The 23,447-nt window shown below is 49.0% G+C and overlaps 2 protein-coding genes across 2 annotated transcripts in view; one reads left to right on the top strand and one right to left on the bottom strand.

The window, feature by feature from the left end:
* The window catches only part of LOC122391831, a 74,751-nt gene that overhangs the window by 42,380 nt on the left and 8,924 nt on the right, over positions 1-23,447 (top strand). The window lies entirely within an intron of this gene.
* LOC122391838 lies at positions 15,471-20,465 on the bottom strand. The gene has a single exon (XM_043386138.1). It carries the CDS (start codon positions 20,463-20,465, stop codon positions 15,471-15,473), a length of 4,995 nt encoding a protein of 1,664 aa, XP_043242073.1.

The raw sequence follows: 23,447 nt of genomic DNA, 5'->3' as shown, positions 1-23,447 counted from the left end.
CGGTGCACAATCCATCATATAAGGCCTAAAAGAGTGTCAGCTCCATGTAGGGGTCAGTCAAGCATAGGTCAGGGTCAAGGTCAGGTCAACCGGGCAGGCACATATACCCGAAAATCAAAACTGATATTCGCAGCCTGTGACACATGTTTTATAGGTAATTTGAGGCGTAGAACACGATGGTGACATTTATTTTATCATATCTGTACGTGTTTGGCTCAAAAAGTTCAATTTAAGAAATGCATGTATCATGGTCGTGAAGAAGTCACGAAAAATTGCCAAGATTCAGTTCAAGATTATGGAAAATGCGGAACGATAATCAATAATCGAAGATAGCCATTTGATTGATCATGGTATTGGCAGTCTAATGGCGTTTACGGCATGTCTGTATGTCTATTCTGTGATTTTATATGATTTTTTGAACATATGCCGTTTTTGGTCGAAAACTCAGAAATCATGACGTCACTAAAACCTCGATATCTCAAAAATTTTCCGACCGATTTTTTTGAAACTTTGTCACAATAAACTTCAATCAATTCCCTACAGGTAGCTAAAATTTGGCGCGCCTGCGGCGCGCCGTTTTTATGCTATGGCCCGGCGAAAAAAGTGGGGGCGTTTAACGCCCCCCCCCCCCCAGCAACTCGCGGGTTAACAACCCAGCAGATGGATCAATGGATGACAAGCCAAAAGAAAAGAAGTCATTGTGAATATGATTGAGGGACACCAGATCTGATGGAAGCAGCCAATGCTCCTGCACGAAAACAATGTCAGACATATCACACATTTTCTTAATGCCTCCAAAATTACGCTTGGAAGACTGACAATTGTAAGAACTGATTTTAAGCATCGCAAATAAAGTGATGAAAATTACCGAAAGAATTTGACTGACAGACATCATGGCACAGGCACTGACTAATAAACTCACGGACCCTCCTGAGACGTACCCAGGGCTACTCGTTTACGGAAAAAGCGCCTTATGACAAGTCCTTGTGCCCACAGCTGAGGATCCAACACATTTAAACCTATGGGCGGATTGATGAGCTCTACATGGTACGACTCATAGCTATCAAAACGAGTAGGCAACTTCTCGGAAGAAGCAGATTCCGCCCCAGTCTGCTGCAGAACATATGAGGTCACAGCATCCTCCCCAGTACCTGGTTGCAGTCGTGAGATGAACATGGAGAACCGTCTGACGGTCGATACTGCTTTGATGGGCCCGGCTTTCCGCGTTCCTATGACGGCGTTGGACTGATGGGACGGCTTGACAGCAGAAACTGCGCCCGTGACGGCAGAGGAAGAAGCAGCCGGTGCACCTGCTCCTGCACCAATGGCGCGCTGGTCCTGTGTAGGAGGACTTCCCCTCTTCTTGGGCGTACCTCTTTTGGACCGATTCGCCGTGGACCAGCCTTCTTCGTCACCAGAGGGGGTCACATTCACGTTCTGGACAGCATCAGCGTAAGTCTTAGGCTGTGTCGGTGCAGTAGTCGTAGGGGTCGGCTCAGCAGGACACTGTATTGTGGCATCCACCGTCCCCTTGCACGAGTTCTCAACAGAACGCTTCAAGATTGCATCTTCTACCCTTTTCGAGGTATCAGCCGTGACCTTCAAGATATCATGGATCATATCTTTCATTGTGGCCATCTCGACATCCATCAACTGCTGTTTGCGCATAAGAGAGCTTATATCGATGCTATCCACGGTGATCGGAGGCAGCCTGGCCAAATCGAGGGCAACAAACTTAGGAAGACTTCCTCTGTCACATTCAAAAATCATTTTCGCGATGCCTTCAATATACATCTTTTTCTTATTCTGACCACGTCTGGTTCCCACTCTCACAGACTCGTCCACATGATCGCATAAAATGTCCTTGGCAGCTTCCACTTCTTCATCCGAGAAACTCTCACTTACCAATTTAACGATAACATCAAGTGGCACGCTATCAACCTTGCACAGCATGTAGCACAACAACTCGTTGATAATGATGCTCATGCTTGCTGTTGCATCATCAAGTTCTTCAGTGTCAGCATTCAGAAAATCGCACGTGCTTCCGAACAAAAAAGTTGCTTTTGGCTGAGGCGACAAAAATGCGAAGATGTAGCCAAAAATGTATAAAAATATCGAAATTAGAAATCAGATACCTCAAAGGTTACACTGAATTACTATCCGATATTGCGGCCTCTGGAAGATTATTAAACGCTCTTCATAATGGATCACAATTCGAGCATGTCCTGTATAAATTGACCAAATAGACACTTCACGAAGACGGAGCAACAAAAAGCCAGCCGCCTTATCCAAGAGACACCGACGAGCTCCGATAAAGACACCGATAAAGTCCCTCTTGAGCTGAAAAAGGATTTCAAACAAATATGCTCCAATATACCTATTCAGACTATACGCCACATTCCTTTGCTGTGACCTGGGGCTCGACCAGCAACAAGCCTTGCTTAGCTGGATGAGTTCCCCTGGTCACAGCGGCATAAAACACCAGCATCATATATGACCAGACTAATTTTTACCTGTATGCACGGAAACCCCCTAACCCAATGTATGTATGAATTTGGTATTAATGTATGAATGCTCATTTCGGGATCGTAGTGGGAGGTGCAGTCAATGGCTCATTAGTCCATTGACTGCTTTCTGTCTTCTTCGTATGCCATACTAACAATCCCTGGCTCCTCTCATTTCTTTGTTTGTGTTTAGTTTATTTCCTTTCTTAGCAGGGAGTGCCGCGACATTTATCTCCTCAGTTTTGCTGGTGTTAACGTAAGGGTTCTGTTGTCGCTGGGTTCGAGGGCGGGGGCACTCCTGGTCACCTGTTCATGGGTGGCGGTGTATTTCTTTTAAAAAAAAGTTTCAAGTTCGCTGAAATCATAGATCTATTGCACAGGTCCATGGGCAATAAATATTAGGGTGTGTCGTAATTAAACTTTTTATTTCAAATCATGGTGCTCCTATGATTTTCCTACATGCCGGGGTATGTCTTAAGTACAGCACGAGCCGGGCAGTAAAACTATGACCAAGAAACTGTCGGTGTCAAAATGCCATGTTATTTGATAGGCCGGGCAGGAAACATAAGTTTACTGCCCGGGTTTACTGCCCAGAGCAATGACCTCTAAACTACAGTTTATCGCACTAGCCCAGAGGTATAATTGACAGGGAATGTATAATTGACATCATTCTTGCATGATATTTGCCACGTAAAATTAGAAAACTAACATTTTTTGGTAACAAATATCTTGTTCTGCTTATCAAGGGTTTTTAAATATTTTGTATTGGTTACAAAGCCGAAATAATGGTGAGATATGCGCATATTATCGAAATCCGTTATCGCTTGTTGTCTTATCTTCGTTTGATATGTCCACTGATACCTTAGGCCTAAGTTATTGCGTTATTATTTGACAGTTGCAGTCCTTTCCTCGAAACAAACATGTAAAATATGGAAAATATAATGTATTTCACGAAAGTTTAGCCATAGGGCATCAACAATATACGATAACATAAGTAAAGAAAAGATTCTTGCAAGAGCACTGGAAAATTCACGTTTGATCTCTAGGAATATTATACCTTCTTCTTGTTCTCATGACGTGGTAAATTATTCATGCATTATATTCCTTGGATATCCAGACTCCACTTGTGCCATTCTGAGTGGATATTTTCAGACGCGATTCTTTTTGAAGTGAGGTATTTTGATGCATTTTCTTCTATAAATTTCCTTTAAAGCTTTATCCACAGCAGTAGCGCAATCACTGTTCGGAAATTATGGACAAAACAATTGTATAAAAGTGTCAACAAAACCTGTCGAAACTACTTAGCATGTATGCGGCATGTAGGAAAAATCTTACTGACCTCAGCCGTACGAAATTATTTGGAAACTCGGTTTGCAAAATTTGACTCCGGCCCTCGTGCTTCGCACTCGGGCCTACGTCAATTTTGCAAACCTCGTTTCCAAATAATTTCGTCGGCCCGGTCAGTAATATATATTCTTTTGCTCCTGCACGGTAGAAGGCCAGCTGTATAAGAAAAAGATCCCAGAAATAAAAACCCATCATGTCAGTTTCGATGAAAATCAGTTTCTGGCGTTGAAGTCTACACATGCAACCCGATTTGTGTTCCATTTTCGTGATATAAATGCCTTTGCTGACCAGTTTGGTGCCTAAAGGAGCATTCTATGAACCACCCTATGGGGTTTGTGGCGAATATTTGGAACACTTTTGGTGAGAAAATGTCCAAAAGCAATATGGTTCTAAACGCATGCATCTGGTATTAGGAAGCTAACACCACAAAAGAGACATATTGAGCTTTAACACCTGTAATGTTGAGGCAATGTGGTGGCGGATCTAACAGAAGTCCTAAGGTTAAGGCACGCTTGCTAACACTTTTAACCCGCGAGTTGCTGGGGGGGGGGCGTTAAACGCCCCCACTTTTTTCGCCGGGCCATAGCATAAAAACGGCGCGCCGCAGGCGCGCCACATTTTAGGTACCTGTAGGGAATTGATTGAAGTTTTTTGTGACAAAGTTTCAAAAAAATCGGTCGGAAAATTTTTGAGATATCGAGGTTTTAGTGACGTCATGATTTTTGAATTTTCGACCAAAAACGGCGTATGTTCAAAAAATCATATAAAATCACAGAATAGACATACAGACATGCCGTAAACGCCATTAGACTGCCAATACCATGAACAATCAAATTGCTATCTTCGATTATTGATTATCGTTCCGCATTTTCCAAAATCTTGAACTGAATCTTGACAATTTCTCGTGACTACTTCACGACTATGATACATGCATTTCTTAAATTAAACTTTTTTAGCCAAACACGTACACATATGATAAAATGAATGTCACCATCGTGTTCTACGCCCCAAATTACCCATAAAACATGTGTCACGGGCTGCGAATATCAGTTTTGATTTTCGGGGATATGTGCCTACCCGGTTGACCTGACCTTGACCCTGACCTATGCTTGACTGACCCCTACATGGAGCTGACACTCTTGTAGGCCTTATACGATGGATTGTGCACCATTTTGACAGAGTTTATGACGAGAGGCGCCCATTGCGAAGTCCTGAAGTCCATGCTACTGAAAGGCCGATTTCAGGTGTTTGACCTGACCTTGACCCGACCTGTGACCTCAAAACTCAACTTTAAAGTACTCATCTGAAGCGTCTCGTCGCGCTCTTTCGTTTGCCGCCTCGTGCGTTTCGCTGCGCCTATTGGTTCTCGAGTTATCGGCTGGGGGCGTTTAACGCCCCCCCCCCCAGCAAACGGTGGGTGGCGAAATACCCCAGCAACTGCCGGGTTAAACATGATTCCCCCCCCCCCCCCAACACCACCACCGCCAAAAACATGCAGGCTTAGGTAGGTATTGTTTCCAACCGACCTGCCCGATTAACGTCCGTCAAGTGACTACCATCGGCCGCCATTCCCGTTCATAAACGTTAGCTGCCGGTCATCATCCATCGCCAGTCCGTGGATCCGGCTTTGCAAATTACTGGAATGTGCCCCCCCCCCCTCCCCCCACACACACACATCACGGTTAGATCCGCTTCTGAGGTAACGTGTTGGACGGTAGGTACTCGTCACGCGGTGCATGGCGCTTAACACGCGCAGTGGAAGGGTTGCCAGTACTACGCCCAGTGGAAGGGGGGGGGGGGCGGATGTCGCCCCCCCCTAAGATCTCAGCTCCCACTGGAGCTAGAAAGACGAAATTTGGAGGGTAGGTGGGGGCCGTGGGGAACTCTGTTGTGTGTGATTTTCATGACCCTACTATGCATTTCAGACCCCATGAGACCCCGTTTTTCGGCGATAATTTCTTCAATTTTTGTCCAATTAGCTTGAAATTTTGGCAGACGATGTTTCAGCTCAAGCGCCAATTTTTGTCAATTTGGTCTCTTAACAAAATATCAAAATTTAGAGCACTTGTCGTTGGCTCGTAATGTTAATCAGTTTTTGCACCCGGATAGAGGCTCGCTCGCTACCGCACCAGATTGGATAGGAGCGCTGGCCAATCACGTTACGCCGAGCTCAGCTTGACTCCGCCCACTGGCCGTGACCGTGATGGGTCTATGCCGCTTCAGTCGGTGTCAGCACCGCGGAGAGGTCGCAGCGGGACCACGTACTGGAGACAAGTGAAGCTGGCAAAGTTGTTTCGGGACGAAAGCCAAAAGATTATCCGTTCGAGGGCATTTGATGTCCTCTTTTCCTTATTTTGGTATTTAAACGTCGAACCAGCTCAGAATATTCAGAATGATCAGAATCAAGGTAGGATCTATTGGAACGGAACCGGCCGTAGAAGGAAAGATGGATGATGATGAACTCTTGGACTCTGAACATTTATTTAAGCCGGAGTTGCACCTATCTCATCGTCAGGTTGGGTCAGGTCACTACGCGATTACCTATAAGATCATGCGTAAGCCTCTGCATGACCCAAAAATATTGATATATTGGGCAGTGTCAATAAATGTTTCTGAGGAAGGCGCAGAAAGCAACAAAGTAGGATGAAGACGAAGAGTCTCGGGCACGGCCGATTGCCTGGGGCATCGCTCCAGCGAGACGACAGTATTCGTGATTCGTGAAGCGGTGCGGGGCGCCGGGTGGGGCAGAAGCGTAATGTGTCATATGGTAGAATGTCATGTGTGAGTAATATTGTTAACCCGGCAGTTGCTGGGGTATTTCGCCAACCACCGTTTGCTGGGGGGGGGGGGGGCGTTAAACGCCCCCAGCCGATAACTCGAGAACCAATAAGCGCAGCGAAACGCACGAGGCGGCAAACGAAAGAACGCGACGAGACGCATCAGATGAGTACTTCAAAGTTGAACTTTGAGGTCACAGGTCGGGTCAAGGTCAGTTCAAACACCTGACATCGGGCTTTCAGTAGCATGGACTTCAGGACTTCGCAATGGGCGCCTCTCGTCATAAACTCTGTCAAAACGGTGCACAATCCATCATATGAGGTCTACAAGAGTGTCAGCTCCATGTAGGGGTCAGTCAAGCATAGGTCAGGGTCAAGGTCAGGTCAACCGGGTAGGCACATATCCCCGAAAATCAAAACTGATATTCACAACCTGTGACACATGTTTTATGGGTAATTTGGGGCGTAGAACACGATGGTGACATTCATTTTTTCATATGTGTACGTGTTGGCTCAAAAAATTTCATTTAAGAAATGCCTGTATCATGGTCGTGAAGTACAGGGTGTTTCACTAAAAGTGTCAAAAAGTAAATGCTTATTAAAGATTTATAAAATACGCAAAGCACGTGGTTGCGCACGTGGCTTTGTTGCAAATTTTTGGACATTTATGCTTTGGCCACTTAAGATATATTTTACACTCATACGGAGCGAGGGCAGGAGGCCAAAGTTACTAGTCGTTTTTTTTCCTTATACAGAACAAGAACAGGTTATTTACACCGCAACAGGAGGGGTGAATTACACTTACATTTGGTGCTATCAGAAACATTAAAACCGTACGCCGACTTTTCAGGAAACGTTTCACTCTCTCACCTCGCTACGACCCAGATTATAAAAGTTTCAAAGGGCTTCTTGAGAGGTTTAAAAGGGTTCCTTTGATGCCGGTTCCAGTCCAAAAAAAGGCGGGTCGCCCCACCTCTCGGCGGAAATCGTTGAAAAGGTCAGGGTCTTTTTTTAGGGCCTTTTAAGATAACAAGAAGCTTATTTCAACATCAGATATAGCCAATCCCCCAATTTATCAGAAACAACCACTGTAACGGCTGTAGCCACCAAGAACTGGCTGGACCAGAAGTTCCGTTCCCGGGCCGAATAATCAGCTGCCTCACCGCCCGCCCCTGGCCAGCGCGAGGCCCCGATCTGTCACCGCTAGCCTTTGGTTTTGGTCAGTAGCTGTCGCAGAGCTGAGAAAGACTTAAGTCGCATCACTTTTGGAGCTGAAGAGCACAATGCAAGGCTTTGCCGACAGTCTGGACGCTGAAGATGAAAACGGGCTGTGAGGCACCTCCGGACACGTGCCGAAACGGTGCATCAAAAGAAGCGGCGGATATGTGGAATAGGTTTGAGTGACGGTGATATCATTATTATATATTCAAATGTCCAACAATTGCGGATGGAATGATGTGCAAATGTCCATAGAAAACATTGTTATTATGTGCATTAGGGCCTTTTACTTTTTGACACTTTTAGTGAAACACCCTGTAGTCACGAGAAATTGCCAAGATTCAGTTCAAGATTTTGAAAAATGCGGAACGATAATCAATAATCGAAGATAACCATTTGATTGCTCAAGGTATTGGCAGTCTAATGGCGTTTACGGCATGTCTGTATGTCTATTTTGTGATTTTATATGATTTTTTGAACATATGCCATTTTTGGTCGAAAACTCAGAAATCATGACGTCACTAAAACCTCGATATCTCAAAAAAATTCCGACCGATTTTTTTGAAACTTTGTCACAATAAACTTCAATCAATTTCCTACAGGTTCCCAAAATTTGGCGCGCCTGCGGCGCGCGGTTTTTGTGCTATGGCCCGGCAAAAAATGGGGGCGTTTAACGCCCCCCCCCCCAGCAACTCGCGGGTTAAGACGTGCACAGAAATAAATAGAATTGTGGCAGGCGGACGTTGTGCACTACATGAGAACGATCATCAAGAAACACGTATCTTTTTGTAAAACTTATGTAACAGTAGGTATGTCCTCAATGGTGAGGTAACTATCTCTAGGCTTTTACTTTTCATGTTTGCATTTCAACACACAAGATCTGGGGGTCAAGTTAGTCCGGCGACCTCCTCAACCTAAGTCGATGATGAAATGGATTAGTCCTGAAGGTGTTCATTGTTCAATGCTTATGCTGCACCGGGATGATATCAATCGATCACGCCGGCATACATTCCTAATCAAATTTCATATATCAAACACATAACTGCATCCTGTTAATGGTGATTATATTTTGCAATTAGGACGTCCGACGTAGTCTGACGCGATACGTAATTTTACGCAAGCATTTGAAATCAACAGCGTCTTTTATTAGCGTTTTTTTTTTCACAAGCCCGAATCTTATGTGGAAATAGATATTTTTTTGTGGCTGAACAAGGTGTACGTACATTTGTGATAAATACAAAGTCGAGGGCTTCAGCTAGTGCGCTAATTATGCGCGCTATTTAGCTCATTCGATGAAGTTGCGGCTGTAACGACAACTGCACGGCAGCCACGTTCCATGCGAGCCGCCCCGGTGCGACAGCTACTGCCCCGCCCGCTCCACGCAGCCGACTGACCGGCCAAGGTCACCGCCCCGTCCGCCGGGAGGGCGGAGCTTAATGGTCACGTGTTTGTGACGTCACGCCTACGTACGGATAGCCTCTACTCCACTGCCGGATTTACGGAGCCGATTTTAACATTACGAGGCAACGACAAGTGCTCTAAATTTTTATATTTTGTTAAAAGACCATATTGACAAAAATTGGCGCTTGAGCTGAAACATCATCTGCCAAAATTTCAAGCTAATTGGACAAAGATTGAAGAAATTATCGCCGAAAAACAGGGTCTCATAGGGTCTGAAATGCATAGTAGGTCAATATCTTCAAGGTCAAATGAGGTCAAATGTGGTCAAATCTGCCATATGAGCGACTTTTTTTGCGTTTACACGCCGATAACTCAAAAAGTTACCGGCCGATTTGCTTTTTTCTTTCACGATACGAAAGACCAAACATTTGTGAGTATGTAAGGTGAATTTCTAGTTAATTCAACAATAAATATGGCAGTTAGAAGCCTGCTAAGGGTAAGATGTCGCCGGCTGAAGCGGGATCGGCCGACGCGGGAAACGCGGCAATCACAATTTTGTGTTTACACACTCATAACTCAAGTTGTTACCGGCCGATTTTCAAAATTCTTTGACCATATGATTCCCTGTACATTTCTCAGTCTTCTCACCAAATTTGACGCGAATCTAATATAATCAGCGGTAAGGAGCGCGATGTAAAGACGGGACCGTCCCGCCCCGGCACAGTCTACAATTCAGGCGGCGCGTAACGGCTAGCGCCGGCCGCCGCGCCGCCGCGGCGCCGCGGCGGCAGGATGTTTGACTTTACATCGCTCTCACTAGAAAAGTTGTGAACCGATTTTCTTATTTCTTGCACGAGAAGATCCGCAATTCAATTCTGGGCAGGTAGCCAAAATTTCACATTAATATTTTGATTGCGGCGCCAGTTATTGGCGAAAAACAGGAGGGGTGGGCGAAATCCGCCCCCCCCCCCTTCCACTGCGCGTGTTAACCCTCGCCCTGGCAGGGGGGGGGTCGATGCGACCCCCCCCCTAAGGTTTTTCGAAGATAGCGTGAAAACGGCGGCGCGCAGCGCCGCCAAATTTGGCACAGCCTATGGGGCAACCTTTTTACATATGACCTGAAAATTTCAGGTCCGGGTGACCTTGGGTCAGGTCACCAGGTCAGAAAAACCGGTACAAGGTCATGTTCAAATTTCAATTTTCTTTATATGCCTGTCCAACTCACAGTTTTTGACTTATTTCCTTCAAACTTTCAGGATGTGGTAAGTTCACCGAGTTGTATAACATATATTCCGGCTTTTTTGAGGTCATTGACCTGAGGTCAGTTAGAGGTCATTACGTCGTAATGTTAAGCCTATGGGAAAATACTAAATTCGGAAAATACTGGAGATATCCGCTTCGTTCTATCACTTTTGTGCTTTGAAACCACGGTACTTAACAGCAGGTCACTTGGTGCTTCTTTGTTTGGTGTACTTATCCATGGATCAGGTCAAATGAGGTCAACTGAGGTCAGATGACGTTTTTGCCAATAACTCGGCACATAATGACGCTAGAGCTTAAAAAATGGTATCATTGTGTTCCTGGTGATCAGCCGAATGGAATGATATGCGATATGATGCAATTTGGTTAACTTGAGCTTAATTTATAAATTTAAGTTTACTTAAAATTTAAGAAAAACTTTAAGTACACTTAAGCAAGCTAAAAAGTATATCATTCGACGCGCCTTGACGTGCTGAGTTCACTGGTGCCTTTCTTTTTGCTCTATCTTAATTAGATCAAAAGTTATAAGCGAAAAACTTTTGAACTGTTTTTAGCGAAATTTTTACATTTATACCCCCCAAAACCCCCCTAAATATTGACCTAGAGCAACCAAACTTGCACAGAGGCGAAAACTCCAGGGGGCCCACCTACCTACCAAATTTGGTGTTTCTAGGTGCCATAGGAGCCAATCGCGAGGGGGGGGGTCGCATCGACCCCCCCCCCTGCCAGGCCGTGTTATGAAAAATGCCCTGCCAGGGCGAGGGTTAAACTAGTCCTTGTGCTTTGCATCAGATTATGGGCCAGTGTGCCCTGATTTAACCAATGTATTCTCAGCCAATCAAAATCGTCCCACACCCATGCGATCATCTGATGTTTCGGATAATTGGAGTATTTATTCAATAAACGCCTCACGCATACGACATATTTCAGGGACAGCATTTGCGAGTTAAGCGATTGCTTCGGAATGTACTAACTCAAACAGTGTAGTCAAATTCACCATTGGTGACCGACTGACAACTCTCAGCACGTTGATACTTTTCGTCCACACATGTTAGGCGGCTACAGCTGATATACAGCCGTGCCTCTGCTTCTCAGTGGCAACCGACTCAGCTAACCCCATCACGGCCTTTACGGCCCCTTCATTCACGGCCCGCTCCTCTGCTACCGCATGAATGAGCTAGGAACCCATCATGCGCGGCTCGTTTCGGTTGTCTTCATTTTCAGATTCGCTGTGATCTGTGTGTTTGGAAATGACTCGATGATCAGTCAGGTGCTCTTTTCCAGCAAGTCCGACAGCTCACTCAGTCAAAGCGAACCCCACACTTGTCAGCTCATATCGCGCTCTTCTGGGCCGTGCAAAAGAAAGCTACGCTGTCAGTAACGCTGGAAGCGCACACCTGTGAGTTATGTGGGCCAGAACTCACGAAGACTCACAAATACACAGGGACTCACTGTTGTATCATCTACACCTACAGGCTGCGCAGAACGTTTCCGACACCGTGGACTCGGCTGCTTTCGGTGGTCGTTCACGATTGCCCGATGCGGTTCCGCATACAGAGCGAAAGTTAAAATAGTTGACGAGCTGCGGCATGCTAAATATAAGGCTACCGACTCTGAATTCAATTGCTGTACCTACCTGTCGGTCGCTACTGATCAAGGAAGCTACACGCACGGTGTTGCTACAGAAACTTTTTAACCCTCGCCGGCACAGGCCATTTTGAGTCCTTCGACGGCACAAGGGGGGGGGGGTTGTACGACCCCCCCCTCGCGTTTGGCCCCTGATCGAGCTAGAGCTTCGCGGAAAAAACGAGCGTGTTGCCCGTCACGAGAGGAAGCCGATGATACCCAATTTTAAGGTCCTAGGTCATTGGGTGACCTTCCAGGTCAGGTCAATGACCCGAAAACCGGGAAAATCGGGACCTGTTAGAAAGTCGTAAAGTGTGGCTGCTATGTGGTTTTCCGGGGTGCTGATCACGAATATCGTGTTAGCTTTGATCGATCATAGATGATGTCTTTAAGCATTTAGACCAGGTCGGGTCAGGTCAGGTCAGGTCAACCGGTAGGGGTTGTGACGGGTATTCGTAATACGCGTCAACCGCCTCGGACAGCTTCGTAACATGTTACGAAGGCACCAAAACTACTTCGTAAATGTTCAAATGGTTGCTAAATTCGAATTCAGCTCCAAAAACTAGCCTAGAAACATGTAAAACTCGAAAAAGTGAACCGAGGTCACCCGAGGTCACCAAAGGTAAATGACCTGACCTGACCTTCAGGTGACCTTGACACCCACCCTAATGCATGGGAGCAACATCAAATCACATGTTTGAACGTTTGAAACCACGAAAAGCTTGCAAACGCGCGGCTAATGCGAGCCGACATGCGCCGAACCGCGATCTCGGCCAAACATGGTCACAGAAAAGAGGTCACAGGTCAAAGGTCATTGGGGTCAGGGTCATAAAATTTTCAGGGTAGGTGTAAAATTGATCAATGCGAAGGTACTGAAAGTTTCGTCGCGATCGGCCGCTTTTTACGCGAGTTATTCGCGAAAAACCTTAGGGGGGGTTGCATCAACCCCCCCCCCTGTGCCGGCGAGGGTTAAAGTGTTAGAAACTTCCTGTCTTGCCGGGAGGTGCAGTCCGGACTCTGGCGAAGAACCTACACACATAAGCTCCTACTGGTAATGGCACAGCGTAACTTCTTACTGGGTTCATCTTGCTATGGTGTCGTTCTGCTCGCAATACCCGCACAGGTTTGTATTTCGGCCGTTCAGGTGTCACCGCTAGACGCTAGGGCAGAAGCCGCACGGTCTCAGAAGTACGAAATATAAGGAAGCGAGTGTGGACTTCGCTGTAACTTTTTTGAAAATGTAAGAAAGCGGCGCTTCACCACTCACCGAGCCACCTCCCAAGACGATCAGCGGCTCGGCGTCTATTCCGTCTACACGGCGGCATAGGAGCGGTCCGTAAACGTAAGGGGGCGGGGGTAGCTGGGTCAGTCGTCGGGCGAGCAGCAGACGCGGCGGTATCTGAAACCGCCTCACACGTCGACTAAATGTTCCAACGTTTGAAAGAAGTTGGCGATTGGCGACTACTGTTGCATTGGGCTAGTGATGCTTCAAATATTTGGCTCGCAAATGCTGTCCCTGAAATAGGTTATGTGCGTGAGGGTGAATAAATGCACCAATCATCGGATGATTTTGTCAAGGCCATCTATAGAAGGTACAGTCACTCTCCCGCCGACCAATCAGAGACAGATCCTGAGTGACGTCACCCCTGATGCTCGATAGGGGTACTCCATTCCTTTACAACGTAAAAATGACTAACTTCATTTGAAGATTGTTGGTGACACTCTACACATATCGCTCAACCATTGATGTCATTGGAAAGTCCAACTAATTTTCTAGCGATAAAAAAGCAGCAATATGCTAAGAAATGGCCGGTTTTGAAGATATAGACGATTTAAAAGCCCTCTGCAGTTGAAGGAAAGCAACGTTAAAACGCATCGAGCTTATATTTTTACTATGAATAAATCATTTTTTCAGTACGTTTTTAGATATGGTATCGATTTATTCAACAACTTCATTACAATATTTTTATTAATTGGAACTTTATTTCAAAATAATATTTTCAAAAATGGCAACTGTTGGCAAGTAGCTTTGAAGCGATTGTGGCGCGCCACGCCATTATTGTCCTGAGGCCCCCATATGATGTCATCAAAAGTGGAGTGACATGGGCCTGGATTATGTGGGTCTGGGACAACAAATATAGTACTTAAATCATGGTACACCTCCCACATTCGGATATAAAGCACGAGTACGAAATAAGAGTTTAATCGCCATGCATCGCGTGACGAGTATCTACCGTCCAACACGTTACCTGAGAAGCGGATCTAAGCGTAATGTGCGTGTGTGTGTGTGGGGGGGGGGGGCACATTCTAATAATTTGCAAAGCCGGATCCACGGACTGGCGATGGATGATGACCGGCAGCTAACGTTTATGAACGGGAATGGCGGCCGATGGTACGATAGGCGTTATCACAAGTGTATTCGCGGCCATTGGGGCGACGTAAGAAAAGAAGAAACCAACTGGCCCCAAGAACTTTAAATTATCAGTTAGCATGCACCTTTTCCTTGATGTGTGGAGAATTTACCATTATTTGTTACAGAAAATTGCATTTAAAATCTTCCATTTATGCTTTTTTCATCGTTTGCACAATATGTTCTTTTACTAAGCTAGAAACACTAATTAGAAATAGTTCCCGCATCATCAAGAACAATAGGGAAGGCTTGAAGTGAATAAAATAATTTAAACGGTTTTGTAATCTATGTGAAGGCACTTCTAAAATTGCCTGTAGAAATATTGAAGGCAAAAGTTCAACTTTTTCACAAAACGGATGTCTATAAACCTATTTAACTTGTGACAACTCAGCCGGTATTTCGTCGCCTACAGCCCAGCTTTCCCTAGTGGCCGATAGAGGCGCTGCTATCGATGTCCGCCCGTGCCGCCCAACGAGTCACTTGACGGACGTTAATCGGGCAGGTCGGTTGGAAACAATACCTTAGCCTAATACCTAATACCTAAGTTTTTGGAGGTGGTGGTGTTGGGGGGGGGGGGGGAATCATGTGTTCCAGATATTATTCCTTTCTTCAGTCTATTCAATATTCAAAATCACAATATATCACTTCCTGTATTCCATTTTTCATGTCACTCCCAAGTCCCCCCCCCCCCGAACCCAGATTTTATCCAAAAACAATCACAATATTTGCGGGAGACATTGCACTGCTCGGCACCTCCATGTTGAGGTCATTTTATAATTGCTAGCAGAACACCGCAAATACACAACATACTCCCCGGGGTGGAAGTCAAGACAATAGTAACACATAATAGTACACAATGACGAGAGCATAAGAGCACGAGCACCCATGCCCCTTCCTGGTGGATTGAATTTCACCATTTGCGCTCACTCAGACCTCTGGAGACGTCTGGCTGGCTGATGCGGCCTCCAAGAGATACAGCTTCTGTATGGGCCGCCTTACGATACCACGCCCAGTGCGCACCGAGGCAGCACGGGATCGTCCATCCCGTCCAGGATGCACGGCAGTGGCACAGATCACGCCAGTTGTCCAGGTCAGGCGATTGGGAGAGGTCTCGCCTTCGATCAGCACGAGATCGCCTGATGTGGGTGCTAGCTCCACTTCAGGTCGGTGCTGATCTCTGAGGTGCCTCAGATATTCACGCTGCCAGCGATTCCACAGGGATTCCATGACTCGGCTCTGGTAACGGCGGCGGCGTGTCAGGCGCTGGGCTTCGCTCTCCCGGACGGGACTCGGACCAGATTCCAGAGAGCAGTGAAGGAAGTCTGACGGTCTCAGCGGTCGCAGGTCATCCGGGTCATCACTGACTTGAGTGAGAGGACGTTCATTGATGGCCCCCTCCACGGAACAGAGCACTGTCTCTAGCTCCTCCCATGAGAGAAGTGCTGCACCAAGTGTGCGGCGCAGCGCGTGCTTCGTAAGTTTCACCATCGACTCCCAGAAGCCGCCCCACCATGGAGCCCGCTCCACGATGAAGCTCCAAGAAACTCCCTCCGTGGCCAGGACGGCAGAGGCGGCCTTGAAGTTGGTGGCGTTGTCGCTGATAATGCTGGTCGGACTGAGTCTGCGAGCGGCAAAACGACGGTAGGCGCGGAGGAAGTCTTCCGTCCGCAGGGAACCCACCAGCTCCAGATGCAGGGCGCGCGTGACGGCACAGGTGAAAACCGCTATGTAGACCTTCTCGGGCTCGGATCCAAACGGCCGCTTCACATATAGCGGCCCAGCGTAGTCGATGCCAGTGCAGCTGAAGGGTCGAGCGGCTGTCACCCGGCTCCGAGGCAGAGGAGCCGGTCTCATGGCGAACGGTTGGGCTCGGAACAAGTGGCATTTGCGGCACTGGTTCAGGGAGGCGCGCACGGTTTGCCGCCCCCGGGTGATCCAATAGCGATCTCTGATGGCATCCACAACTTGCTGAACTCCAGCGTGACAGAGTTCTTCGTGGATCTTCATAGCCAGGAGATAAACCAGCCGGTGACCAGGCGGGAGAATCACCGGTCGTATCTCCTCTTCTGAGAGACTGGAATACTGAAGTCGTCCATCCTTTCTCAGTATGCCCTCTTCTAGCACGGGGTTGAGAGCCTTCAAGCTCGACTGACGCGGCAGGTCAAGACCCGCTTGGAGGGCATCCAGGTCTTGGCCGTACTCGGTTCGTTGGGCGTCCATGACCCACAGACGCTCAGCGGTGCTGATTTCACTTGTCGACAAAGGACCGCTGAGGCTTGTCGCCAAGCTGCGGCCTCGAGCCCATCTTAGCACCCAGGCGGTGATCCTTATCAGCTTCCTCCAGCTGCTGTAGCGGTTGATGTCCATCACTTGTCCGATCCCAGTGGATCTGGCGCGAGTTCCTACCGTTGTGAGCGCCATCTTCTTTGCTTCCACTGTACATTCGGCTGGCTCGTTGCTTGTCGGAGTCTGCGGAGGCCAGACTGAATTGTCGCCTTCCAGCCACTCTGGGCCATGCAGCCAGAGGCTGCTCCTCAGCTGCGCCGCCGGTACTCCTTTGGATGGCAGATCAGCAGGATTCTGATTGCCCGGGACATGCTTCCACAAGGTCGGCGGGCAGAGGCTCTGGATCTCGTTGATTCTGTTTCGCACGTATACTCCCCACCGCTGGGAATTGCTTCTAATCCAGTGAAGCGCTACCATCGAGTCAGTCCAGCAGCCGCTGATTTCGGTGGTGATGTCTAGTTGACTTTGCACGTAGGTGACTAACCGGGCACCGATCACGGCCGCTGTCAGCTCGAGACGAGGCACTGACATGGCTTGGCGTGGGGCGAGACGGGCCTTAGCCATCACCAGAGTGGGCGCGCGTGAGTTGTCTTCCGGTTTGACGTACACAGCTGCTGCCATGGCCTCCATACTGGCGTCGCAGAACATGTGTAGCTGATAGCCGCAGTCTCCGCCGGTCGCGTAGGGACGTGGGATGCTGAAACCGTCGATCTGCTCCAGCTCCAGAAGCCACTTTCTCCAGTCCTTGCGCACGTCACTGGCTACCGTCTGATCCCAGGAATGGCCAGCGATCCATAATCTCTTCAGCAGAAGCTTCGCTCGAACCAGAAAGGGAACAAGAAGGCCAAGCGGGTCGTAAAAGCGCGCTGAGACGCTTAGAATGTTCCGCTTCGTTTCCGGTGCTTCTCGACCGAGCTGCATCAGAAAGGCAGTTTTGAACACCAGCTGATCGTCCCCTGGGATCCAGCAGATGCCCAGCACTTTACGCTCAGCTGTTGCCTCCTCGCCAAGAGGCTTGTGTGCCTCCTTGTCCGTCTCGAAGCTGTAGGTCCAGTGTCTCATATTCATCTTGGCATCATTGAAGATCTCTTGGGTCCGCTGTGACAGCTCTTCAGCCTCTTCCTGTGTATTCACGCTGGTGATTAAATCATCACAGTATAGGTCGCGCCGCAGGCGAGCGACCAGCTGTCCGTCTGCCTCCTCATACTGCTGCAGATGTTGACGTACGCTTGCCTGAAGCAGGAATGGCGAAGCGGTCACTCCGAACACCACACGCGTCATGCGGTAGGTGGTGGGGCGGAGATCGGAGGCATCCTTCATCCACAGGAACCTCGTGACATCCCGGTCATCAGGATGTAGAGCCAGCTGAAGGAATGCCTTCTCAATATCAGCGGTGACTCCGATCCTTCTCGTTCGAAATCGGAGCAGCACTCCGGTAAGGTCAGCAATCATGTTTGGACCAGAGAGGACGTGATCGTTCAGCGAGTTGGGATGGCCAGCGGCAGCGTCAAAGACAATCCTGATCTTGTCTAACTTGAAGACTGCATGGTGCGGGAGTAGATGCACCTTCCCAGTGGGGATCTGGGGTGCCTCTTCAGCGTGACCTTGATCGATGTAGTCTTGGATTGCATTGTCATATTGCCTCAGTTTTCCAGTCTTCCTCAGGCTCCGCTCGCACGCCTCCAGGCGAGAGAGCGCCATGGCTTCGTTTGAGGGGAGGTCCCCGGTGTCATGTTTCCATGGCCAACGGTTCTGATAGCGCCCGTCAGGAAGGCGAGTGCAGGTTTCATTGAACTGCTGCAGGGCAGCGGCTTCCTGCGTTTTCTTCACGCTGCCATCTCCTACACCATCACTGCTGATCCCGATGCCTTCCAGCGTCCACAAGTCATCCAGCGTCGCCTTCACCGACTCCGTCTCCGTGTGCACGAAGTTGGCCATCATCTCTTGTGGGGCTGGAGTGGCGCAGCCTGACCGCCCGCATACGATCCAGCCAAACCGCGAGCTGATCGCCATTGGCCCGGACTGACCGACGCGCATGTCACCGTCAAAAACGTCCTGCAGGACGTCCTGGCCGAGGAGAATCTCAATTTCACCACCCCTGGCCAGTGCAGCACCTGGTTCCTCCGCCAGCTTCAGACCTCTCAGGTGTTCATGAAGCTGTATTTCTTCTATGCCGATGACAGGCGGAGGGCCACATATATTGGGAATCTTGTAGGCCTCGACACGTAGCAGTGACCCATCCTGTGTGGTCAGTCCCACTTCCACCTTCTCACTCAGCTGATGCGACGCCTTTCCTCCTCCGAATGTGCTCACCTGGAGCGGTTGTCTTGTCTGAATCCGACAGCCCAGCATGTGTGCTGTGTCAGATCTGATGAAGGTGGCGTTGCTGCCTGAGTCACACATGACTCGCACGCGGCACGTGCTCTTCAGTCCAGATGCCTCCACTTTGGCCGTCTGCATGAGCACGACACGGTCAGGTTCGGTGGCTGTGCGACTGGCCGCCGTCACCGTGGCTGATTGAGCGGGTGACGTGCCGCTGCTCGACTGGCTGCCCCTCGCTGCTGCTGGCACAGACGACCGGTCGCATAGCAGGGGATTGTGCTTGCCATTACAGATCGAGCAGCGCGCCAGGCCCTGGCGGCAGTCAACTGCTCTGTGAGAGGCCGGCTTCAGGCACCAGAAGCACCCCGCTCGGCGCATCAAGCGCTCTCGTCGCTCAGCCGGCGTGAGGTCCCGCGTCTTCCTACACTCTTCCGATGGATGAGGGTACCCACAAAAGACGCAACCATCTTGGACCGCCGTCGGTAGCGCAGTTGCTGAACCGTAAGCCTGTAGAGAGGGCGAGGAGGATGAATCACCACTGGCGTTGGCGCGTCTGGGCCAGTTGTAAAGCGAGCGGTCGTGAGCTTCTAAGAATTTTGAAGCCTGCTCACCCAAATCTTTCAGGTCATAGTCAACGCGCTCGCGTAGATGCGTCTGCAGTTGTTTCGGACATGCTTCCATAAACTGTTCATACACAACTAGGTCTTCTAAATCCTCGCCAGCCAAGCTCACCCAACGGCGCAGGTAGCCCGTCAGCCGCTCCAGATATTGAGGTGGGCTCTCATCCGGCTCGGGTCCGCTCTCTCGGAGCTTACGGCGGTAGCCCTCCGCCGTCAAACCGTAGCGCTGTAGCAGGGCTTCCTTTACTTGCTGGTAGTCATTTGCATCACGCTCGCTTAGCCGAGAATACACGTTGAGAGCCCTCCCGGTCAGAAGAGCACTCAAGTTAGTGGCCCATTCCTCTCTGGCCCACCCGCACCGAGCTGCTGTCCTCTCGAACCGCGCCAGGTAGGCGTCCAAATCGTCCTTGCCATCCACGAACGCAGGTAACTTGGGCTTCTTGGCCGACGCCGCCTGTTGTTCTGTTGAACTCGCTCTCTCCGCTCGGATGCGCTCCAGCTCTAGCTCATGCTGTCTCTCTTTTTCTCTCTCTTCTCTGGCCGTAACTTCAAATTGTCTCTCTTTTTCTCCCTCTTCTCTGGCTGCGATTCTCTCCGCTCTTTCGTCCGCCTTCTCCTTCTGTTCAGTGGCATACGCCAAGGCTTCTGATCCACTCAATCCACACCTTTCTGCCAATTGTATATACTCCTCCATCGTGTCCTGTCACGGTCACCAAATGTTCCAGATATTATTCCTTTCTTCAGTCTATTCAATATTCAAAATCACAATATATCACTTCCTGTATTCCATTTTTCATGTCACTCCCAAGTCCCCCCCCCCCCCGAACCCAGATTTTATCCAAAAACAATCACAATATTTGCGGGAGACATTGCACTGCTCGGCACCTCCATGTTGAGGTCATTTTATAATTGCTAGCAGAACACCGCAAATACACAACATCATGTTTAAAAGTTTAACCCTCGCCGGCCGAGGGGGGGGGCGGGTGCCGCCCCCCCCATAGGGTTTTTTCGCGATAGCTCCGAACACGCTGGCGATAGAGAGCTGAAACTTGGCATACCTGACCTTTGATCCAAGCCGCATCTTTTGACACCAACCGCATTTTTGGGTCAGGTCAGGTCACTGACCTATGACGTCATAAGTGAACCTCTGCACGGTCTTCAGATGTCGCAACTTCGCAACGCCCTCACTGCCAGAGGAGATGTCACAGGGAAATGAAACTTGCAGGATCTAGTATCCATTATGAGTCCCACAACTTGTATATCTCGGATTTTTCCTAAAGGTCATATGAGGTCAGGTCATTTTCGTGACCTCACCATTATAAGTCAATGGGGAAAAATTCAAACTGCTATTCTGGCGCCGGGAACGATCTCCAACTATCTCAAGCACACAGAATCGTGATTTGATGCACTCCTTGCAAGGTTAGATGCGTCACTTTTGCAATGTTGACCTTGCGTGACGTCATTTATGACGTCATCAAGGTCAAATTAGTTTTTCGTCAATAACTCTTGATCAAATTGAGCTAGCGAGTCGGGAAAGGCACCAATGGACTCAGGAAGGCCTGCCGAATCGAATGATATGCGACATGACCTCTTTCGACCAACTTCGTGACCTGGGGGTGCTGACCTGACCTTGACCTGAGGTCAACACCCCAAGTTGACCTGACCCAGACAAAAAGTATATCATTCGACGCGCCTGAGCGAGGCGAACACGATGCTGCCAAAATCGGCGCTCTGCGGCCGTTTTTTGCGAAGTTATTCACCAAAAACTGAACCGTACCCTGGGGCACTTGACCTGACCTCAGAGGTCACCGGTTGACCTAGGACCTTAAAATTGGGTACCAATCTCTGCGTCTCGTAACGGCGCACACGCTCGTTTTTTCCGCGACGCGCTAGCTCCACCAGGGGCGAAACGGCGAGGGGGGGGTCGTACCCGCCCCCCCCCTCGGCCGGCGCGTATGTAGAAAACCAATAGGTCCGGCGAGGGTTAAGCAAGCATGTGCCTTAACCTTAGGACTCCTATCGAATCTGCCACCACATTGCCTCAACATTTGACACCTGTGTCAAAGCTCAATATGTCTCTTTTGTGGTGTTATCTTCCTACTTGCAAATGCATGCGCTTAGAACCATGTCAATTTGGGAAATTTATGCTCCAAAAAAGTACAAAATATTCAACAAAAACCAGGGATGCGGAGCCGGAGCCGGAGCCGGAGCCGGAGCCGCCGGAGCCGGCATATTTTGCCCGGAGCCGGAGCCGGAGCCGGAGCCGTGAAACAATATAGCCCGGAGCCGGAGCCGGAGCCGGAGCCGTCAAAAAAGGGGGCGACTCCAGCTCCTTTTCTTAAGAGGAAACAATTATTTACCTAGTTCGGTTTGACAGTACAAGGCGTAAAACAATGTGGCATTCCAAATAGCCTTGTTATACAAATACAGAAGCGACGTGTACCAATCCCATCGCCTTTTTTCTTCCACCCGTATTTAATTGATCGTATAGGGGATGTACTGAGTAGAACTAGGAGCCGGAGCCGCCGGAGCCGGAGCCGCCGGAGCCGGATCATTTTACTCGGAGCCGGAGCCGGAGCCGGAGCCGCCGTGACATTTCACCCGGAGCGGGAGCCGGAGCCGGAGCCGATTTTTTCTCCGGAGCCGGAGCCGGAGCCGGAGCCGTCTGAAATTTCCACGGCGCCGCATCCCTGACAAAAACCCTTTCATGTGTTTCCTAGGTTACTCCCTTGCATAGAATACCGCTCACCAAAGACATTTATATCACGAAAATAAAAGAATAAACAGGCCGTATCAGGAGACTTCAACGACAGAAACTGATTTTGCTCAAAACTTTGACATGACGCGGCAGGATGGGTTTCTCGAAAGTTTTACTTGTACTATTGGTCTCAAGATAAGGGTCCAGGCGGCCTGTAGGTTTGATGCGGTGAATACCCTCACCCTCGCCACAGCTGGAGTGGGGGTAGGGGAGGGGGTGCGTCCGGCCCGAGTCTGACAGCGGGGTCGCTCGCCGCAGTGTGGTGTCCAGCGGTGCAGTCGGAATCAGGCGGAATTATGCCGGCGGCGGTAACCGGTCGAAGGGCCTGGCTCAGTCGCGTCTCGAGACGAGTTACCGAGCAGGGTGTCAGTGATAGATGGGAGGGGTGTGGTCAGGGCGCTGTTTGATCACCAAATCAGCATGCTGTCAGTTTGCTGGCTCTTCTCATTGGTCGTTGATGAACCACACGTGGTGTGTGCGATTGACCAATGAGAGACTAAGAGACGCCTGTAACTGGCTTCCATATATTGGAAAACCGACAGCAAGCTGAAAACACGATAGTGCGTGGGGCGCGCTAGCTTTGAAGGTCGCTCCGCAAAAGCATAACTTTCCATAGATGAGGGTGACGGGTGTTACCTACCCCAGACTTCTTGCGATTGCTCTCAACAAGGAAACCTGAAAGCTGAAAAATAAGACACTGACACCTGACTTGATTCAAGCCGATTCTCTGGTGACACCAACGGCCAATTACATTTTCAATTCTTGTCGAGTCACTGACCTATGACGTCATAAAAGACTTCACTGGGTCTCACAATATTGCGGCTTGGCAACTCCGCCATTGCTAGGTCAACTTCTGCAGATAGATAAAACTCACAGGGACTTCATATTCTTTCGAGACCTTGCAACTTTTATGTCTCG

This window comes from Amphibalanus amphitrite, unplaced genomic scaffold (assembly GCF_019059575.1).
Source record: "Amphibalanus amphitrite isolate SeventyFive unplaced genomic scaffold, NRLGWU_Aamphi_draft 000457F_arrow, whole genome shotgun sequence".
Classification (NCBI taxonomy): Eukaryota; Metazoa; Arthropoda; class Thecostraca; order Balanomorpha; family Balanidae; genus Amphibalanus; species Amphibalanus amphitrite.
The sequence above is the reverse complement of the archived record's forward strand: the minus strand, read 5'-3'. Positions and strand labels throughout refer to the sequence as shown.